Here is a 23,000-nt window from a genome sequence, read left to right on the forward strand (position 1 = left end):
GGAGGCCTATAGAGAGGCCAAGAATAGTTGTCGATGTTGGTTTCGTACACAGTATAGAACAAGATATATACTTGTCTCTGCCTTCGTGGAGCTTGCATTCTAGCATGAAACGAGGAAACAACTAATGTCATATAAGGGTAAATTTTATGAAGAAAAATAAAAGAGGGCAATCGGATAAGGGTGAGTGAGGCTATTTTAATGGTGTGGTCCTCTTTGAGATGGTAATTGAGCCAGACATGTAGGAAGTAAGGCAATGGTCATAAGAAGTGAGAGAAAAGCACTGCTGGCAGTGAGAACAGCAAGTGCAAAGGCTCAGGGGCCTTTTGTTCCCCCAAGATAAAAGGCAAAGGTCAGGATTCTGCACATTTTCTTTCTCCCATACTGAATAGCCAGCACAGTTCTCAGAACAAAGTGCTGGGTTTTTGGATTGGAGGCCCACCCCACTTCCCCATTTCAAACACCCCAGACAACCCCACTTCTTTCCAGTGCTTCTCTGAATGCCTCTTCCCCTCGGAAACCTTAACTCATCCACCAAGAAGGGATCTCCAGTTACTTCAATTATTAGTATAACATTTTCTTTAAAATAGTGCTTGTTACTTTCTAAGGATGTGTGCGTGGGGCAGTGATTTTGTTTTTTGGGGGGGGCGACATGGGTAAAGTTGCAGGGAAGCTGCAGCGACCTAACGTGTGAGCACGGCGTTTGGGTCTTCGTCCTCCAGCGGCAGCCGAGGCTCTTTCCAGCAAGACTACATTTCCCAGAGTGCCCCGCACGCCAGGGAGGCGCGTAGACGCGGGTCTTGCAGGACCCGGCTTCAGGCAAGATGGCAGGCTCACGGTGAGCGGCTGTCAGGTAACCGTTACCCTTCCCGCCGTGGGTGAGGGAGTCCCTAGAAGCTAAGCTGGGCAGGCCCAGAAGGGTCATCGGCAGTTGTCGAGGTCTCCTACCTGTCGTTCGCGCCAGAATAAAGTCCCTGGCGTCACTAGACTCGGCCCGTCCCGCAGAAGGACCGACGCTTGGCCGCGCGCTGCCTGTGGGCCTGCCCTCGTGCTTCGGCCGGTGGCTCCGGGGGCCTCCCCAGGTGGAGGCCTTTGGGATCTGCCGCTGGGTGCTAGTCCCCGTGCTCGAACTTGGGGCGCTCCGAGGCCCTCTGCCGTTTTTGCTTCGGGGTTGAATTCTGTGTGTGTGTGTGTGTGTGTCTCATAACCATCTCCCCTGCTGGGTGTGCTTGCCCCGCGCACAGGGGACCCACGTCCCCCAAGAGGGCTTGGCCCTCGGTCCCTGCTCGGCAGACGGGTTTGCAGCGCACGCTGGCCGTTCGCCAAGCAGTGGGGTTGTGGGCACGCGCGTCGCTTGGCCTCCCTGAGCCTCTGCCCGGAACGTGTGAAATGAAGATGCCTTCTCCGCAGCCTCGTGCAAAAGCTCGTAATGTGTAGGCAAGCGGGTCGTAACCTCTAAAGAGCACACTGTGTGAAATGCGGGGCCCTAGTTTATTGACAATGAGCGGAACCAACCCGCATAGTCTAGTCTAGCAAGCGAGACAGTGCGGCCCGTGGCCTCGTTCCGTTCTATCCACGTGGGTAAGGGAAGTGACAGCCATGCAGGCCCGCTGAGAACCAGGGATGCGGCAGTGCTTGTAGGGCTCTTAGTCACAGCAGCCACGCAGGTTGTGGTGGTTTGCCCCATTCCCCACGGAAGAAACCGGGGCTCGTTTCGTTAATGACTTGCCCAGTGTTTCCCGGTGTGTAAGGGACTGACTCAACGTTCCTGGAAGCTGCGCATGCAAACGTTGTACTTTACTGTCTTCATGAATCACAGATACCTCATAGGATTAATATGAGCGAGGAATAAAATGGGAATGAAAACACCTTGGAAAGTTAAGAACCTTATACGTCTGTAAGGTGGTGAATTACATTTGGGACTTCAGTGTGTTAACGTGTGTGTTTGTTTAAATCAGTATTTAACAGGCCAAGGGGAGGCCTTCTTGTTTAACGTTTCGTTTAATCAGAAACAGAATACCCCTTAAAGGGATGTAATACTGAGAGCTTGTGTGTGGTGCCCGGGCGATGTGCACGGAGACACACAGGAGCGTCATGAGGGCGGATGTGTGAGTGTGTCTAAGAGCAATGGCGCGTTTGCTGAGCAAATGTGAGCGGGAAGAACCGCACAGGTGAGAAATTGTAATGGACGTAGTTCTGGGGTTTCTGATTTTATATTTTGATGATGTTGCTCATTGCCTTATATTGCATAGAAATGGAAGGTTGTTTATAAGTTTTGCATTAGGAGCCTGTGGTTCTGGGTAGTGATTCCTATCGCGTTCTTGGAGTGATCAATATATCGTGTCACTTTAATTTACTTTAATTTAGGGAGCACTGATTTTTACTTTTATTTTTATCGTTTATGCAGGGATGAAAATAGGTACGCCCAGAAGGAAATTTTAAAAGCAGTTTCCCTTCAGATCATTTTTTCTCATACCTCCTGATAAGCATCTTGATTCACCATGGTGCTAGCGGCCGTAAAATGGACGCTGTCAAACACATCTATCTTGAAACGTTTATGTCCAATTCAAAGTAAGTGAGTTTTTTAATATTTTAGAAGAGTTTAAAACTTCCTCAAATATAAAAATATGTGTTCATTATAGAAAATATTAAGCATTTAGTTCTTGTATATGTCTTTTAATAGCAGGAGAGTTTGCAATAATGAAAAAAGAGAAAACCCTAAATGTTTATCAAAAAGGGATAGATAAATTATGGTACATTTTCACTATGTGTAAAGCTCTCCACACGGAAGGGGGAAAAATATGTCACAGAACAGTATCTATTGTATGATCCCATTCGTGTGTTTAAAAGTTGATCTACAACATCTTTGTGTGTGTGTGTGTGTGTGTGTGTGTGTGTGTAAATGCAGAGTAAAAAATATGGACCAAATAGGTTATCTGTAGACTACAGTGGCATTATAGCTGACGGCAAGTGAGGGATTAATAAAGAGGAGCTTTCTCTGGTTTAAATCATTTATATTTACTATATTTTCACATATTTTTTTAGTAGTACTTAAAATCAGCAAATAAAGGACAAAGTTACAATTCTATCCTACAAAGATAATCATTGTTAGTATTTTACTATATTCTCTTTGTGTTTTTTCCTATGTATTTAACTGTTAAGAAAGTAAAATGTAATTTCTACTTTCCTGAAGAAATATACATAGTTTTTTTCTTCAAAACCTATTAATACATGTTTGATAGTCAAAATACTGACCCATATAGGTAAATAAATTAATAAAATATTACTTCCAAGCCAACCTTACTTTCACTTTTTTCTGCCACTGTCTGTGGCAGATTCTCCCATTTCTAAAGCAGAGATAGTTAGAGGGCTACAGTAAGTTTGCATTTTCCTGTTTAGCGACATCAGCCAACTTATTTACACATCTCTTCCTCACCTTAATCTCTTCTTTCACATTTGTTTGTTAAGGGGAAAAGAGTTGTTTGAAAACTAGAATAAGAAGTGTAAGTAAAAGTATGATAAACTAAGTAAACGGAGGAGGAGATTGCTAACAGACATTAGACATAAACTAAAATCAGAGTCAAAACAAAACAAAACTACAGTTAGCTCTTGATTACCTAGGAGCATTTTTGTTGTTGAGAAATGGGAGTGAGACCCCTGCTGCTTAGCCTCCCTTTGCCGGGACAGGAATGATGGGAAATCAGACCTAATCAGTTTTTACCTAGTCCCTGTCCTGAAACAGCAATCAGTCCTCACTCGGGTTAATCTGAAATCCAGTTAATCTGCCTCAGGATAAGTGAAAATTGTCTATGTGTCCTTTACCCACTACATTGTAAATTTGTACAGTGTCTTAATTTATTTTGGTTTCCTCAGTGCCTCTCATACATGGTAGGTGATAAATAAATGTTTGTTGAACTGATCTGAGTGGATTGGAGTTGTCAAAATAAGTAGTTAAATAGGTTAATTCACCCAGAAAATTATTCCATTGTCATTTAGTCACCCTAGTACTCAGTAACTACCTAACTTCCTGCATCCCAAAGCCCCTATTCTGCGCAATTCCTATCATTAGTATTATTGAAGGTAAAGTATTGTAATAGTATTGTTACTATTATTGTTGATATTTTATACAAAAAGGAAGGACATTAAGATTAGAGGCAAAGCAAAACAATGATTAAGGGAGAAAGTTCAATGAACAAAAATAACAAGGCCTCCCTATATTTTAGAAGGAACTCCTAAAACCTTCCAAAATATACAGTCAACATGGGAATGCAGAACGTTTTACAGTTTTTTCAAGCACAGTAAGCCACTTAACCTTTACAGCTCTGAATTTTACAACTTTGAATAATATCACATGGTATGTTCTCTGAAGATAAAGAAATTTGAGATCTCTGCTCCTTAGAAACTCACCCAAGGTCGAATATCTGGTAAATGAAAACTGATCAAAACCTAGGTCTCCCCATCTTACTTTGTCAAATACTCTTTCTGCTGTACATTTGTAAATTAAATGGGGCTATCAGCTTTTATGTTTCTTATCAAAATGCAATTAAACATATACACACACTCGATGTGACATAGATAAATTATGGAGGGCTGACTCACTGAAACTCTTTTTGGCACATTGAGGTGCTTTGAGTTGATTGATGTTAACTTTGGCATCAGTTCCAATTATATATTTAGAACCTCTGATACTATCCATATCTAGAATTTTTCTCTTGATAAGATTTCATATGAGTTTTTCAAGTGTTAATTATGTAGAAAGTAACATTTTAGAGGCAATTTGGCAATCGCTTTATTAGTAGCCACTGTAGGGGACACACTAGTAACATGGTGTGGTTCCTGGTTGTGAGGAACTTATGTAGACTCGCGGGTGCGAGGGACAGCGATGGAAACAGGAAAGACCTGGAATAAGAGGTAGAATGTGATGTAAGTCATGAGGGTGCAATCAAATGTCCGTAAGTACAAAGCAGACATTTTACATAGGGTTTCTTCTTGAAATACCGTTGTCTTGACTTTTCCCTCCTGCCTGTTTAAAAACACTATCTTAATGCTGCCACCCAACCCTGTTTCAGCGAACATGACATGTACATCACCTACCTGGTTTGTATTCAGAGAATAAAACTTCTTTTAATATTAATCTATGCATAGTTAGGAAGATCCTCAACAATGTCAAACAAGAAAATAAAATGTGTACATGTGTTTTACTTTGTCCTCTGATTTGTCTTACTGAATGCTCCTCTGTGTTAGCACAGATAATTGAAAATTAATAAATCTTTTGAGAGATGAGGTCAAATTTCTCATTCCTTGTATTTTGTTATCTAACATGAATAGAAATTGGGGATTGACTTTTTTTTTTTTTTTAATTGGGAAACAGTGTGTACTTCCAGGACGTTTTTCCAAGTCAAGTTGTTGTCCTTTTTTTTTTGATCTTAGTTGTGGAGGGTGCCATTCTACTTCAAATTGTTGTCCTTTCAGTCTTAGTTGTGGAGGGCGCAGCTCAGCTCCAGGTCCAGTTGCCGTTTCTAGTTGCAGGGGGTGCAGCCCACCATCCCTTGCAGGAGTCTAACCAGCAACCTTGTGGTTGAGAGGACACATGCCAACCAACTGAGCCATCCGGGAGCTCAGCGGCAGCTCAGCTCAAGGTGTTGTGTTCAATCTTAGTTGCAGGGGGCACAGCCCACCATCCCTTGCGGGACTCGAGGAATTGAACCAGCAACCTTGTGGTTGAGAGCCCACTGGCCCATGTGGGAATCGAACTGGCAGCCTTCGGAGTTAGGAACATGGAGCTCTAACCGCCTGAGCCACCGGGCCGGCCCGGGGATTGACATTTTGCTGAACAATCTTTTAGGATGATAGTGAATGTTGTTAAGGTATTTTTTATGGTTTCTGTCAGAATTTATATTTAGACCTCTGAGTGTATGCAGTCCTTGGGGAAAGGATAGGTATACAAAGATGGAAGACACATCTTTTTTACACATCTTTGATACACATAAATAACTGATGCAGAAAAAAATGACTACAAAGAAGGTCTAGCAATGTCATATGAAGCGTTGGTTTTGGGATATGTACAATAGACAACTCTTCCCTCTGTGATCAGATTGTGGGACAGGGAGGGGGAGAGGATTTCATGGAAGAGTAGCATTTGGCTCTGAAGGACGCCAAATGGGTGACGTTTGAACAAAATGGGGATGGTGTTTCATACTGAGGAGCAAGAGGCTCAGGTGATAGAAGTTCCTCCTTGGCTTTAGCCAAGAGATATTCAGAACTTGCTTTTAACTATATAAGCTACATTTACATTTTTTCTTTATATTTTCTTTATGTCAGAACACCCTTTCTCTGAACATAGGAGAATCTCTCACAAACTTTTTAAAGTACTTATGGCTCTTGGATTTGTAGGTATTCTAAAAAAGGAAAATGTGCTTTAAAATACGATCAGTTTGATTAAGGACAATTAATTATGAACAATTTATTTTGTGTATCATTACCTAACACTTCCCATTTATGAGCTATGCACTCCAGTCGCATGAAAGTTTTTAGAATCCCCAAATATTTCATGTTCTTTCTTACCTCTGGTCCTTGGCACTTAGTCTCTCTGCAAGGAACATTATATTCACCCCTTACCAACAACACCTATTTATTCCCTCATCCTTCAGGTACCTTGGATGTCATCTCCACTGGAAAGGCATTCTTAAACCTGCACAGTTCTGTTTTGTAACTTGTTTCTTCTGTTCTCTTCTCTCTCCCAGTGTTTACCCCATTGCTCACCCATCCCATTGCTCAACCACCCCAGTGCTCACCCATCCCAGTGATTACCCACCCCAGTGCTCACCCATCCCATTGCTCACCCACCTCGGTGCTCGCCCACCCCAGTGCTTACCCACCCCAGTGCTCACCCATCCCAGTGATTACCCACCCCAGTGCTCACCCATCCCATTGCTCACCCACCCCAGCACTCACCCACCCCAGTGCTCACCCACCCCAGTGCTCACCCATCTCAGTGATTACCTACCCCAGTGCTCACCCATCCCGGTGCTCACCCACCCCGGTGCCCACCCAGCCCGGTGCCCACCCACCCCGGTGCTCACCCACCCCGGTGCTTACCTATCCCAGTGTTTACCCATCCCAACAGGGCCTATCTTTTTATATCGGAATGGTTTGTTCACTTGTCTGTCTCTCACCAGACTTGTACCCTTTCCGAGGGTAGGGACTGGATCTTATTTGTTGAATCCTTGGCCCATGGTACATGCCTGTTTCATAGTAAACATTAAATATTGGTTGAATGAGTGAAACCAGCTTTACATTTATGTGAGAATATATGCTCAAATTAACTAAAGCCACTTTACTTTTTGGGATTTTTGCAGATGGAGCTATTTATTGGGCTTGTCATAAATCCACGTATTCTTCTCTTCCAGATGACTATAATTGGTATGTATTAAAATTTAATTGAAAAAAATAACAGTCTGTTAGCTGTATCTGAAATAATTTAATTTTGTTTCTTGTTTTGGGGATTCTCTGCTTTTTTTGATTATTCCTTCCTTAATTTTATTTTTAAAATGATTTCAATGATCTTCTTTACCCAGTATCTGGGCCTATAAATGTTTTAAATAAAAATCATTATCATTTTGTTTCAGTGACTACTAATTTGTTGTAAGACAGATATGTAGCTTCTTTGAAAACTTATTTAGTTTTTATATGTTTAGGATTCATATCTGTTAGATTATGCATTTACTTTTGTTTTACACTGAATACTCCTAAATTACAAATATTTAATTCAACCAGAATTTATTTCATACTTATTCAGTTCTAGTCATTGCTGGGAATAATGTATGAGTAAGATGTTATCTTTTTTCCTTTATAGCAGTGTCTGATGTGCAGAAATTGCAAGATATTTTCTTAAGCTATATTATTTATTGCAAATTTTAGTAAAAATGCATTTTCTTTCCTCTTAACACTACCTAGTTTTAATTGTACATTTACTGTATTTTGCTGTGTATGATGCATACTTTTTTGCCGAAATAGGTGAAGGAAAAATAAGGATGCACATTATACATGGGTAGTACTAATTCCGTATTTATAAAAATGTTTTTAATTCTTTTATTTATGCTTATGAGTTAAAAGTGTAACTCTAGAAATCAATTATGCAAAATAGTACCCTGGAATATGATAATCGGTTTTGTTGAACTTACGATGAACTTGCAACGATGAAGAGTCTTGTCCTTTTATGATGTGTAAATATTGTAAATTTGTTACCGGTACATAGAATTTCTTGTACCATAATACGTTAAAAAATAAATGCTAAAATTCCTTTATAATACAAAAAACAAGTACCTAAATGTAAACAAATAAAAATTTGAATTAAAAAAGTAAAATGAAAAATTTTGTTCCCTGAAAGTTTGGGCCAAAACCTGGGTGTGCGTAATATACACTGGAGTGCATTATACACGGCAAAATACCATAGTAAGTGCTAAGATAGTGATGAAATTTGACAAGATAATATAGGTAATGCTTTTTGAACCTGAAAAGAATGAGTCTTATAAGTGTTTTGCATTATGTAAAACTCCATCCTTCATCAAATCATTTGATAGATTAAATGTTTTCCATAGCCATGTTATGGTATTCAGTCGTAAAATCATGGTGAAACAACCTAATACATTATCCTGTTAGTTAAAATACACTTTTTAGTTTAATTGCTAGTCTGGCTCAAATCTGGTTGGTGTTGACATCCTAGAAGCCTGAATTTATAGATATCTAGAGAACACGTAAGTTTGATAAAAGCTGAAAGTTGTGCTCCTTGGAATGTATATGATCTAAGTACAATAGTATTAGGTTGGTGCAAAAGTAATTGCGGTTTTTGCAGATACTTTTAACCTTTTAAACCTCAATCACTGTTGCATTAACCTAACAGGTACCAGAGTCTTTGAAAAACAGGCTTGGTTACATGGTACCTGAAGGAATGAAATCCAGACAGAGAACTCCTGGAAATATTTAGAAGAGTATTGCCCAAAATGTGTTCTTCTGAGGGATATTAATGGAGGGAAGGGATAATGTTCAATAACCCCCAAATTTATTTGACCAGAAAACCCTTTTTATGGGAACCTTCTTTTTTTTTATTTAATTTTTTTAAATTGGGGGATATTGGAGAACAGCGTGTTTTTCCAGGACCCATCAGCTGCAAGTCAAGTTGTTGTTTTCACTCTAGTTGTGGAGGGCGCAGCTCACTGGCCCATGTGGGAATCGAACCGATGACCTTTGGATAATGAGCCCTGTGCTCTAACCAACTGAGCCAACCCACCGCCCTATGGGAAGCTTCTTACAGTTGTTCTGTTCTGCCAAAGGCACTTGGAGAAATACTGATCTAGAAAAGTGCTCAGCTACAGTCTTGATGATTAGAAATTCAGGTGATCTTTTACCCTTGCTGATCTTCAACTTTATTAATTCAACCAAGTAATATTCTTCTTATAACTCTTTGAAGTCAATTGTTAGGTAAGGAAAAGAAGTTCCAATAATAGTGATGAATAAAAATGACAGTCTCTTTCAAAGATTTTGATAGTCTAAAAACAAATAATTTGAAGAATAACTTAGATAAAATAGTGGGTAATTAAAGGTTTGCTGTAGTTAAACTGATATATTTTGTGGTATGATCGGAGTTGTCATCTATAATATGGGTACCAGGTTTGCCAGTCTAGTGACATGGTATCTCTTCTTCCAGGATTCATGATTAATTAATTTTAGCTATTAAGAATAATCATTCTGGGGCAGCCGGATGGGTCAGTGGTTAAGAGTGCGGTGCTCATAACACCAAGGTCACGGGTTCGGTTCCCCCATGGGCCAGTGAGCTGCTCCTTCCACAACTAGATTGAAAACAATGACTTGACTTGGAGCTGATGGGTCCTGGAAAGCTGATGGGTCCCCAATAAGATAAAAAAGAAAAAAAAGAATAATCATTCTGCTTTGAATACAGTATAACTCTGTTTCTAAAACATTCTTTTTTAGCAAAGTGGAGCTTGCTTTGACATCTGATGGCAGGACAATAGTATGCTGCCATCCTTCTGTGGACATTCCATATGAACACACAAAAGTATGTATGAGAAAATCTTTTATAATTTTTAATTTGCTGTTAGAAATATTCACACTTTTTTACAGTATCCAAAGAGAGGGATTTTCTTTTATTTGATTTTTTAAATTTGGTTTAGATCTTCTTTTGGCTATTTTATTTTACTGTTTTGATTTTTCTCTTGTTTTTCATCTTTAATGGCTATTTGTAGTACACAGAGAGAACCATTTAAACACAATTATGGCATCAGTTTTCTGGTATAAAGTTTGGTAGATTTATCACTAAGGATCAAACATACCTGGCATAAACTTATAAAACACACTGTCTCGTACTATCCTATATTATAAGCTAATGAATTATGAAAAACTTGTATTTTAGAGTATTGTTTCATAACTTTTATATTGTGTTGGTTCTGATAATCCTTTTACTGTTTGGTAAATTTCTTCCTTCCTTTTTTTTTTTTTTGCTAATTTTTCCTGCTTAGCCAACATGGGCCTGGTTTAATTTTTTTCCATATTTCTTTAAAAGCCAAGAGTAGATAGAAGAAATTTTGTTTTTGTTTTTAATAAATTTACCTTAACTTGGCCGAAGTCTTTTTATAATTTTATATTTGAAATGCTTTCTCCTATTTCTTTAAGCCATCTTTTACTATATTTGGTAATGTTTGATTTGCTTTTTGAGGAGAAAATAATTAGATAATTCAAGTCATCACATGATGCATCTAGTGGTACCTATTTTTAAAAATTATTACTAGGGCCAGAGTACTGGTTGATTTGACAAGGTAGATTAATGTTATTTTGCTAGTTTTTAGTCCTCCCCCCCTTTTTAAATTTCATTATTTATTTATTTAATTTTTAAGCAGATTCACTTTTTTTTTTTAAGTAATTTTTTAAAATTTATTTTATTTTTACATCCCTCACACCGTGAACCCCCTCCCCCCATCCACCACCACCCCGACCTCATACCGAGCCATCACATTATACACATAAAATTATAGTTGGCATTCATTAATGTCCAGCCTCTGGTGTACAATGCCATGACCAGGCATCCACAGCATCCCTGAGGTGGTCTCCCAAACAGGACACACGTCCATCGGATACCCAACAAAATCCCCAAACACTATTGAATAAGTTCCCCAAAGTAATTCTCAAAAAACCCTGAGGCCATCCTGTGGTCACCAGCCGCCCCCCAATCCTTTCACCCTTCCCCCTATCCCCAACCCCCTCCCCCCCCCGCCCATCTAACAACTCTCGGTTTTTTGTGTCCCCAAAACTGTTTCTGATTAGTTCATACACATATTCTTTTCTTTAGATTCCGCATATAAGTGAGATCATATGGTACTTGTCTTTCTCTTTCTGACTTATGTCACTTAACATAATGTTCTCTAGATCCATGCATGTTGTTGCAAATGATAAGATTTCTTTTTTCTTTATGGCTGCGTAATACTACATTGTATAAATGTACCACAGCTTCTTAATCCAGTCATCGACCGATGGGCATTTCGGTTGTTTCCATATCTTGGCTATTGTGTAAAGTGCTGCAATAAACATAGGAGAGCATACAGATTTTTGAATTGGAGTTTTGGATTTCTCCGGGTAGATGCCTAGGAGTGGAATTACTGGATCATAGGGTAGTTCTATCTTCAGATTCCTGACAGATTCACTTTTAATTACTTATTTTTTTCATTCTTTTTATTAGTTTCAGGTGCACAAAGCAATATGATAGTTAGACATTTATCATTTATATCCCTTACACAGTGACAACTTCCCTCCCCCCATCCACTACCCCTCTGACATCGCATACAGCCATTACATTTCCACTGTCTCTATTCCTAATGCTGTATCCGCTTCTTGTAACTATATGTATATATAAAATTGTAGTTGACATTCATTATTGTTCAGCTTCAGCTGCAGGTGTACAGTGATCAGGCATCTAAATCTTCCCTGAGGTGGTCTCCCTAACGAGATAAGTGTCCATAGGATACCCTACAAGATCTTTACGACATTATTGATTATATTCCCCAAAATGATTTTTGTAACCCCGTGGCACTCTTGTGGTTACTGACTGTGCTTTCTAATCTCTTCACCTTCCTCTTTATCCCCCCCCCCCCCCATCGAGCAACCCTCAGTTTTTCCTCTATGTCTCTGAGACTGTTTCTGATAGTTCATTCATTATTCTTTTCTTTAGATTCCACTTTAGTCCCCTTTTAACCTCACCATCTGGTCTGCCTGCTTTGCAATCTAGCCACATATCATAGGCAATAATCCAGTACCTCTTTTGTTTCATTTCTTTGTAATGTGTAGAAAATAGGCCTAAGTCAGTCACTTTTGGCCTATAAACCTTCCCGCTCACACAATTTTGTAACTTCTTCCACTCTTATTTTGTGGTATATTTCTAGTTTCATGCTTTATCCTATCTTAGTAGTTATGCCAAGAAGCCCAAGACTGAGAGGTCATTTCTCAGCATCCAGACTCTCATGCACATACGGTTCTTTGCATCCCTGAATCTGACCCTCCACTATCGTTCCCAACTCTGAAAACGTCTCCACTGCACTTGTAGAACTTACTGTCAACAGCAGAATCCTGCAGAAACTTAACTTCTTCCAAAATGTTGCCTTCACCTTCAGGCCTGAGACCAAGCTGGCTGTACCCTGGGGCCAGTGCGTCACTGGGAATCTTTGAGGGAGTTGCTGTTTTCTCTCCTATGTACTTTTATTCCTGGGCCTAGCAGTAGGTAGGGTAGGTGTCTCTGTAGCTCCTCATGGTCATATCCAGACCTTTTTTCCTTCTCCCAAACAATTTCTAGCTTTGTAGTTTATATCAATAAACTGTACCATTTACTACCATTTTTTTGTTGCTGTCATCTACCAGACTACAGTTTACTTCTCTCCCTCCCTCCATCCTTGCACTCTTCCTTGAAGATTTTAGATAAACTGTCACACTCTCCACACTGTTTCTGTCCTAATTCTTTATTATTTCAGTATCCATGTAGATGACCTAATACCCTGGCCTCTCACTTCTTGCTCTTTTCTCCCTACCTCGGTCCCCACTCCAGTGGTTGTATCCTAGAGATACTGTCATCTTCCCAATCTTGATTTCAATAATGCCACGAGCTTACTACCAACTGCCCCTAGTCTTTCAGCCCCAAGAATTATTCATCTCCTCATTGAGACCTATACTAATTGAATACTTTTTCACAGTCCCTCATGTATCTCACACATTCTCACTTCTTACCCAGCACAGATTCCATCATTGTAACCATTCCTTTGCATACATACCAGTTCCTTACTTCCTCTTTCTGTTGCACTCCCTTTGTTGTAGCAGTTGTCTCCCCTCCCACATCAGCAGTATTCTGCTCTCTGGTCTGGATGGTCACCTCCGGTCACGCTCACAGAATTACCCCACTGCTACCACACTGGCCTTCCTGCTGTTCGTAAAGTATGTTAGGCCAGTTCCTGCTGCAGGGCCTTTGTATATTTTGCTTCTTCTGCCTGAAATGCTTCCCCCCCAGAAATCCCCGTACTTAATTTCCTTTCCTTTAGATCTTTCCTGTTCATTACCTAGTAAGGCCTTCCTAGACCACTGCTTATAAATTGGTATCCTCGCCCCTGGGCTCCCAATTTTTCTTTGCTTTACTTGTCTCAATAGCGTGTTTCATTTCTGGCACACTGTTTTTCTGTCTGTCTCCCACCACTAAAAGGTAAGCTTTGTCTGTTTTGTTCCTTGCTATGTCCTCAGCACCTGGAGTAATACCTTTTGCTTGTTAGATGCACAATCCATATTTATTGATTAAATGAATAACTTTGTTTCTCCCTGTACAGGCTTAAGGGTTTTTTCTGTTTTAGGGCTAACAAACATTCACATGGGGGGACACAGATTTTTTTTTTTGGTTTCTCAATAAATTATAGATTGGGCTGCACAGTAAGAAACATTTTTAAAAACATATTACTGTTAAAGTATATTCTTTTTGAATCCAGATTTACAAATCTCATAATGATAATATATAACATTAAATAAATATTCTCAGATATGACTTAAAATTTATGATTTTCCTCTTTTCTCCTAGAAGTAGGGCTACAACTCTAGTAGGTCCTTTGATACTCTAGGTCCTGGAAAGCATGTTGCATACAGAGATCCTGGTCATGTGTAGAAATGCCAACTAAGACTGGTTTTAAGGAAGTGAAAATGATTTTGATACCGCGCTAAGGTCCGGAGGCCTGCTGCTAGAAAAAGTTAAAAATTGAGAGACAAGTTTGGTGGAAAGAAAAGCAGGTTTATTCAGAATGCCTGCATTCTGGGAGGGTAGTGGACTAGTGTCAAAAGGCTACCTCTCAGTTTCTAGAATGGGCAGAAGGTTTTATAGGTACATAAGAAGAACAAAGGAAAGAGGGAGTCGGTCAGGGAGGTCCAGGGCTGGCATCCTTCCTGGGGCCTGTCTAGTCTAAGACTGTGTTTCCCCAAAAATAAGACCTAGCCGGACAATCAGCTCTAATGCGTCTTTTGGAGCAAAAATTAATATAAGACTGGGTCTTATCTAACATAAGACTGGGTTTTATATTAATTTTTGCTCCAAAAGATGCATTAGAGATGATTGTCCGGCTAGGTCTTATTTTTGGGGAAACAGTATTCAAAAAATGTTTTCCAAGTTTAAGATTTCTAATTCAGGAAAATAAAGACATACCAGAAGCAAAAAACTAATGACTTGGAAAAATAAAGTAAAATGTAAGTAATAGGCAATTCTTTTTGGTAGTTGATTTAATGGAAAATTTTGAATGTCAAATTTTTAAAATTCTTAAGAAAAATGGGAAATTCAGGATGAATGTTTTTATAAAGTTGATACTCAGTTTTATTTTAGTTTTTCCTATTTACTGAAACATTCAAGTATCCTTTCTTTGAAATTGATCAAGAAGATCAAATACTACCTAAAAATCAATACTGAATCTGCCAGAGGCTCTTGGTTATAGCCTTCAAAGAATCCATTAATTCCAATGCCTTTTGTCTTTTATCTATGTGCGGGACGGAGGGGCATATTTTAATCATATAAAACAGAGAGAATTTGTGGTATATTAGAATTGAGCCTGCTTGGGAATAGGACCAGAGACCATGAACATTTATCAACATTTGAAAATAACTTTACTTTTTGATAATATTTAAAACATTTTATCTTTAGCAACAAGTATAATAACCTAAAAGAGAAAATATAGCTCTAATCCCATATTTGCTGTTACTCCTCAGGGTCTGATAGTAACTTGCAAAGACAGTTATTAATATTTTACTTTACATAAACTTTTTAAAGCTAAAAGAAATGACTTTACATATAAGATATGTTAATATTGTTTTATAATATTTCAATGTCTAAGGAGCACTTTTTCTTTAAAATAAGCTTATATCACTTTTTTTATATCCTCTAGGACATAAAAGAAACGTTAATAGCTACGTACCATTATTGAACTCCTAGAGAGTGAGACACAGCTAAGCATTCTATATATTAATATTATTATTTCACTTAATCCTTATCAAACTCTTATTAGGTAGATATTACTTCTTTGATTTTACAGAAAGGGAAATTAAGTGCTTTAATAACTTGCCCGAGGTCACAGAGCTACTAAGTGATAGAATCAGAGGCCAAAGCCTAACTTCTTAACTTCTTCATTATACTTTCTCCTTATTCCCTCTCATTCTACTTGTGTCAAGCTGTTACTTTTAAGTTTAACTTTGAAGGCTTTTCATAGTCTGGTTTCTTGATATCCGTTTTTTAAGATACCTCTTCATCATGTGTCCTCATCTGCATTCCTTTACTCATGTTTGTTATCCCTTGTAGAATGAATGCATTGTGCATTCTGTGACAAGACTTTGATTTGGCTCCCATTCTACTTCTCACTGTATCTTTGTTACTTTACATTTCTGATGTACTTGTGCCACCTTCATGCACTTATCTATTGCCTTGTAAAGAGCTCTTACTGTTTTATGTACATAAGCTAAATAAATATAAGTATATGCTATAACATGCGTATACTCAAGTTACCATAAAGCATCATTTTTTGCAATACAGTCATCTAAAATGAACACATTGAAATTTTTCCTGCTTGCATTGGATATAAGAAATGTCATTTTCAGTGAAAGATTTTTCATTGTATCTCACTTTAATGATATACAAGGTAGAGACTAAGCTTTTAAGTTAAAAAGTAATAATAGGTATAATTAATAGTTTTGAGAAATAGATGCTAAAGTAATGTCTTTGTAATTGAGGGGGAAACAACTTTAAATAAGGTCTTTGTTTTTGGAAAAGAAACTCAAAACTTGATGTGAAAAGAGAAATATTTCTGATTCTTTAGTGAATAATTCAACTAAGTGAAATTCTGTTCTGGTAACTTATCTATCCACCTTGATGTGTTGTTACAAGGAATTCTTGAGAATGGTATTTGTTTTATTGTAAACTCAAATGCTGACTAACAGCCCTACATTTCCATGCTCTTCATTACTGATTATTTTGTAGCCTATCCCTCGGCCCGATCCTGTGCATAATCATGAAGAAACACAGGATCAAGTGCTGAAAACCAGACTGGAAGAAAAAGGTGAACACTTGGAGCAAGGACCCATGATAGAACAACTTAGCAAGATGTTCTTCACCACTAAGCACCGTTGGTATCCTCGTGGAGAGTAAGTTCTGTTTTCTTTTCCTCAGTTCCCACCTTACACATTGAAGGAATGTGTGATTTTCCTTGCATTAACAAACTTCTGTATGTGGAAATGAACACCCTGTATGATCACCTACTGTATATTTTAATTGCAATATAATTGACAATAACATTATATTAGTTTCAGGCACACAACATGATGATATATATATATATGTATATATATCATATATATATGATATATGTATATATATATATGATATATATATATATATACACACCTATATATAAAATCACTTATATATCATATATATATATCACGCTATATCTATATCTATCACATTTTTTAATCCATCCATCCATTGGTGGACAGTTAGACTATTAAAAATAGTGCTGCAGTGAATGTATATCTTTTTGAGTTAGTGTTTTCATTTTCTTCAGCTAAGTACCCAGAAGTGGAATTGTTGGATCATATTGTAGTTCCATTTTTAGTTTTTTGAGGCACCTCCATACTGTTTTCCATAGTGGTTGCACCAGTTTCCATTCCCACCAGATCACTTACTATATTGTAGTTTTGTTTTTTGTTTTTAAGATTTTATTGGGGAAGGGGAACAGAACTTTATTGGAGAACAGTGTGTACTTCCAGGACATTTTTCCAAGTCAAGTTGTTGTCCCTTCAATCTTAGTTGTGGAGGGTGCCATTCAGCTTCAAGTTGTTGTCCTTTCAGTCTTATTTGTGGAGGGCACAGTTCAGCTCCAGGTCCAGTTGCCGTTGCTAGTGGCAGGGGGCACAGCCCACCATCCCTTGCGGGAGTCGAACCAGCAACCTTGTGTTTGAGAGGACACGCTCCAACCAACTGAGCCATCCAGGAGGCAGCTCAGCTCACGGTGCTGTGTTCAATCTTAGTTGCAGGGGGCTGAGCCCACTATCCCTTGCGGGACTTGAGGAATCGAACTGGCAACCTTGTGATTGAGAGCCCACTGGCTCATGTGGGAATCGAACCGGCAGCCTTCGGAATTAGGAGAACGGAGCTCTAACCGCCTGAGCCACCGGGCCAGCCCCTAGTTTTCTTCTGTTGACCTACTTTCCTTCCTTCCTTTTTTTCTTCCTTCCTCCCTCCCTTCTTCTCTTCCTCCCACCAAAACTATGAGGTGGCTTTTTTCATTGTTTTATGTTTGTTTGAGCACCCTTTATTCATATTTACTTGTGTCACCTAATAACTAGCACTGGACTGGCCCATTTATGGCAGGCCACACTGTGGAATTAATGAATATACATTCAACGAACTGCTTTACTAAGTGCTGGGTGATCAGAAACACAATCCTTATTTTGAAGTTGTTTATAGTCAAAGAGAAAAGATAGTGGAATAAAAATCGAGTGATTGAACCTTAAGGATGGTCATTACTTACGCTGGGAGGATGGGGAAAAGGCTCCACAAGCAGAGAGAACAGCATGTGTTAGAACATACTGGGGAATTTGCAAGTAGTTCAGCTTGGAAAGGATCCAGAATGTGAGCAGGGAAAGTAGGAAAGTGTCTTATGAAAGCTTTTATGTTGTGCAGAGGAATTTATATTTTATTTGCGTTGCCAAATTTTAAGAAGCAACCTGAAATGCCCAACTTTTATGCATTTGAAAGTCATTAAGTAGGCTTTGTATTTCTGATAAGGTGACATATGGAAAGATCGGAGTCAGAGAGACCTATTAAGAAACTATGATAATAGTCCAGCCAAAAATGTTGAAGACCTAAGTGGAAGAACCAGCAAAGGGACTAGAAAGGGGGAAAATAAAAGAAGACTATCTTTAAGGACTTGCACAGCAGCAGGTGACCCGGCTGGATATGGGTGGGGGGGAAAGGGAAGGAAGGGATAGGAGACATCTCAAGTTTCTGACAGAGGTGTTTGGGTGGATGGTGTTGCCATTCGTACAAGTAGGGAAACAGGTTTGGGAGTTAGGGCGATGAAGCCCCTGGTGGTTACATGGAGTCTGAAGGGTCTGTGGAACCTCTGGTGGGAAGGAATTCTGAAAGCAGGGGGATATGTACAAGGTCTGACAATTAAGTTTGCTAACTCATCCTGGAAAAAGTGATACATACGTCATTGCTGAATATCATTATGGTCATCTTCGACTTACTCCCCTTGAGAAACTATGCACCGCTGCCAGCGCCTAGTCCACCCTTCAAAGCAATTTTGGAACTCTTTTTCTGGAATGGCCATCAGAGCTGTCGTTGTATTACCCTTGATGTCCTGAATGTCATCAAAATGTCTTCCTTCCAATATTTCCTTTATCTTCTGGGAAAGAAAGAAGTCATTGGGGGCCAGGTCAGGTGAGTAGGGAGGGTGTTCCAATACAGTTATTTGTTTACTGGCTAAAAACTCCCTCCCAGACAGTCCTGTGTGAGCTGGTGCATTGTCGTGATGCAAGAGCCATGGATTGTTGGTGAAAGGTTCAGGTTGTCTAACTTTTTCATGCCGCCTTTTTAGCACTTCCAAATAGTAAACTTGGTTACCTGTCCAGTTGGTCCAAATTTATAACGAATAATCCCTCTGATATCAAAAAAGGTTAGCAACAAAGTTCGTGAACTTAATGGAAGCTAAAGCAGCAGGTTTTTTTGTTTTGTTTTTTTAAAGTAACTCTTGTTATTGGTTTATTGCAGGAGGTGAGGGAGCCAAAAGGGCCTAATGCATGTGCATGTTGCTCCTTAGCCATCCAAGATATTCCTGCTCTTGGGTAATTTCCTCCCCACCCAGGGATGTGGAGCTCAGTTTACTTTTTTAGTTTCTCCATGTCTTGCTGAAATTCATTCTGACAGTTTTATTTACATTTGTTATGTAGATGACATGCAACCTGCTTTGTTACGCATTTTTTTATTTCCTGGGTCTTATTGCCAGTATCATTGTTCTTAGAATATTTCAAACTAGATATATGTTCAAAGTTTAAAACTCATTATAACAAAACACAGCTCTTCTTTTCCTGTCTTAAAAAAGTCCCTCCCTAGTCTTTCTGTAATAAAAGCGATATTTCTATATCAATTTCCCAAGAAAAAAAAATTTGAGATTTTTTTTGGCTGCCATGGTTTCCCAATTCCTGCTTCTATTTTATAGCCCCTTCCTTGATTTTTCTTTCCTAACCCACTTTATTATGATTGCTTCTGGCTTTCCTCCTATTTTTGTAATTATAAGTTAGGGCATGGGAAAACAAATTTGCAAGCCCTTTCATAGCCCCAAATTTAAATCATTACTGTATTCTAAGATTTCTTTCCATGATTTATAACATCTCTCATGTTTATTTTTTATTACTGTGCCATTACTTAGATATTTTCATTTAAGCCCTGCCTTGAAATTCTTTTATAGTGGCTTTCAGTATCTGTTTCCTTCCTGCATGTTCCGTATTGCTGCAATCTTTTGTCATCATCAATGATAACTGAAGTTTTGAAAACCCTCTAAAGGTGTGTAACTTGGTGGCAAGACTGAAGGCAAACAGGGATACGAAAGACAGTTTGGGGAATACAGTCAATAATGTTGCAAAGGTTTTGTAGGGTATCCGATGGACACTTGTCTTATTAGGGAGACTACTTATTAGGGAGACGGTGTAGGTACCTGACCACTGCACTGTACACCTGAAGCTGAAGCTGAATAAGAATGAATGTGAACTATAATTTAATATATACATATATAGTCACAGGATGTGAAGTATATAGAGTCAGTGGAACTATAACAGCTATACATGATGTCAGAGGGGTAGTAGATTGGGGGAGGGAGGTTATGACTTTGTGAGGGATATAAATGTTTAACTATTATATCGTTTTGTACACCTGAAACTAATTTAAAAAAAAAAAAAGGCTGAAGGTAAGATGACCAATAGGGAGCCATAAAACCAAGCCTGTTATCTTCAGATTTTTATGTCTGGTACCCCATCTTATTTATTTGACCTTATTACTGCTAATTAGCCTTTGATTGCTAATTAATTCCCTGGTATGTTTTGTCCCATCAAAATTACCAGGCATTTTCAATTGTAAGCAGACTTTAATAAATGCAATTAATTGTCCCAGTATCTATCCAAATAAAGAGCTCAGCAGAAAAACTCCAGGTACTAGCTTATTTATATAAAGAAAATATTAACCTGTAGGTGTTGCCCTTGTGATATGTCATGTTTCAGAATCTTAAATAAGGCAATGTGTGATTACTGATCATTCAACAAGTATTTATTTGGCATCTACATATATATTTTGGGTTAATGTAAGCCATTTTCAGGTGTTGATTTCTAGATGTCAGAGACCACTTCTAAACAGCAGGCAGCATTTAGAAGGTTGTTTTACTAAATATTTCACCATTTTGAAGTTATAACAGTCAAAGGAATGGACCCATTATGAATGGAATAATTGGGGATAAAATATATTTTTAAAAATAAGTTTTTATTAAAAGGTAAAAAGGCTTGTTTTAAAAAGGTATTTTTAATCAATGCAGAAATATTTAAAGTATACTATGGACATCTCAATGCCTACTCGTACCCTTCTTCCTATAGACAAACACTGTTAAACTCTCCCGACCTTGTAGTATACTCATAGTTCATGTCTATACACACATATCAATTTGGTGCTTTTTGAACTCCGTGAAGTAAAACTCTTGTGAGAGTACAACTTTGTGTTGCAGAGGCCTGGACTGACTCAAATCGTCTTGTCTCTGCTGTTTACTAGCTAGTTATTCAATCTTGTATCTATTAAAGAAAACAGAAATAGTAATGCCTACTTTGTATGGTGGTTTTGAGATAAATATAATCATATAGGTTAAGCACCTGGCACATGGTATATGATCAGTAATAATATGGTAATGATACTTACTAATATTGTCTCCTACTCATAGTTTTCCTCTTAACTCACTCTCTTTGAAGAATCTTTTTTTAAATAGGCTCTTGTGAGGTATAACTGACATACAGAAAAATTCATTAGTTTTAAGTATGCAATTCGATGAGTTCGGACAAGTGTATACAGTTATGTGACTAATACCCCAGTCATAATATAGACTATTTTATCACTCCAAAAAGTGTTCTCATGCCCTTTTGCAGTCAATTCCCTTCCTTTAACTCCCACCCCTGGCAACCACTGATTTATTTCCTATCACTTTTTAGAATTTTATGAATTTCTAGAATGTCATGTTTTACCCTTTCTAAAATTTCATGTAAATAGAATTATACAGTATGTTAGCTTTTGTGTCTGGCTTATTTCACTTAGTATAAAGCTAATGAGATTCATCCATGTTGTTGTGTTTACCAGTAGTTGTTCCTTTTTATTTCTCAGTTGTATACCCTGGTGTGGATAGATGATAATTTGTTTATTCACTAATTGATGGCCATTTGGGGTTCTTTACAATTTTTGGCTGTTATGAATAAAGCTGCATGAATGTTTGGGTACAAGTCTTGTATTGACATGTTTTTGTTTTTCTTGGGTATCCTAGGAGTAGGATTACTCAGTTTATGATAAGGATTTGTTTAAATTCATAAGAAACTGTCAAAGTGATTGACCATTTTGCATTCCCACCAGCAATGTGTGAGAGTTCCAGTGGCTCTCCATCTTCTCCAGCTCTTGATAGTATCAGTTTTTTAATTTTAGCCATTTTGTTGGGTAAGTGGTATTTCATTGTGGGTTTTTAAAATTTAATTTAATTTTCTTGTATTAGTTTCAGGTGTACAAAATGACAAAATGATTAGACATTTACACTCCTCACAAAGTGATTAACCCAAGTCTACTACCCCTCTGACATTATATAATATATAGTTGATACAGTACCATTGACTATATTCCCTATGCTGTACTTTACATCTTGCACGCGCATGCACACACACACACACACACACACAAACACACATACACACACAGAGGGTGCTGAAAAAATGTATACACATTTTAAGAAAGGAAAAAGCTGTATTAAAATTACGCTGATGGTAACCACTTTGAGTACCTCTTGTAATTGCAGAAGTCAAATATGACTTGTATTCATCTTTTGTTATCGATATATATTGAGTATTACAATTTTAATATAGTTTTTCCTTTCTTAAAATGTGTATACATTTTTTTGGCACCCTCTGTCTTTGATTATATTTGACATTCAACATTACTTCAGCTTCAGGTGTACAGCACAGTGGTCAGTTATAATTTATTTTCTGTCAATGACTAAAGATGTTGAACATCTTTTCATATGCTTATTGGCCATTTGTATGTTTGAGACTTTCTGGTTTTTTTGGTGAAGGCTGTACAAATCTTTTGCCTATTTTTTTAAAGAGGTAAATTGGTTGTCTTATTAAGGTATAAAACTTGTGGA

General features: G+C 38.2%; 1 protein-coding gene across 6 annotated transcripts in view; it reads left to right on the plus strand.

The window, feature by feature from the left end:
- Positions 1 to 724: 724 nt before the first annotated feature.
- Positions 725 to 23,000, plus strand: part of MRPL42 (mitochondrial ribosomal protein L42) — a 70,737-nt gene continuing 48,461 nt past the window's right edge. For 5 of the 6 annotated variants that reach the window (XR_013994094.1, XR_013994095.1, XM_081061171.1 and 2 more), the window contains exons 1-5: positions 800 to 850; positions 2,405 to 2,568; positions 7,356 to 7,419; positions 9,988 to 10,072; positions 16,544 to 16,707. Coding sequence is in view for 4 of the 6 variants with exons in the window: in XM_081061171.1 (XP_080917297.1) it covers positions 2,499 to 2,568; positions 7,356 to 7,419; positions 9,988 to 10,072; positions 16,544 to 16,707 (383 nt within the window). In the remaining 2 variants the exon portion in view is untranslated. Of the gene's footprint in view, positions 851 to 2,404; positions 2,569 to 7,355; positions 7,420 to 9,987; positions 10,073 to 16,543; positions 16,708 to 23,000 lie in introns of all 6 variants that reach the window. The other variant, XM_081061170.1, reaches the window with a different exon arrangement.

Source organism: Rhinolophus hipposideros (assembly GCF_964194185.1).
Source record: "Rhinolophus hipposideros genome assembly, chromosome: 9".
Lineage (NCBI taxonomy): Eukaryota > Metazoa > Chordata > Mammalia > Chiroptera > Rhinolophidae > Rhinolophus > Rhinolophus hipposideros.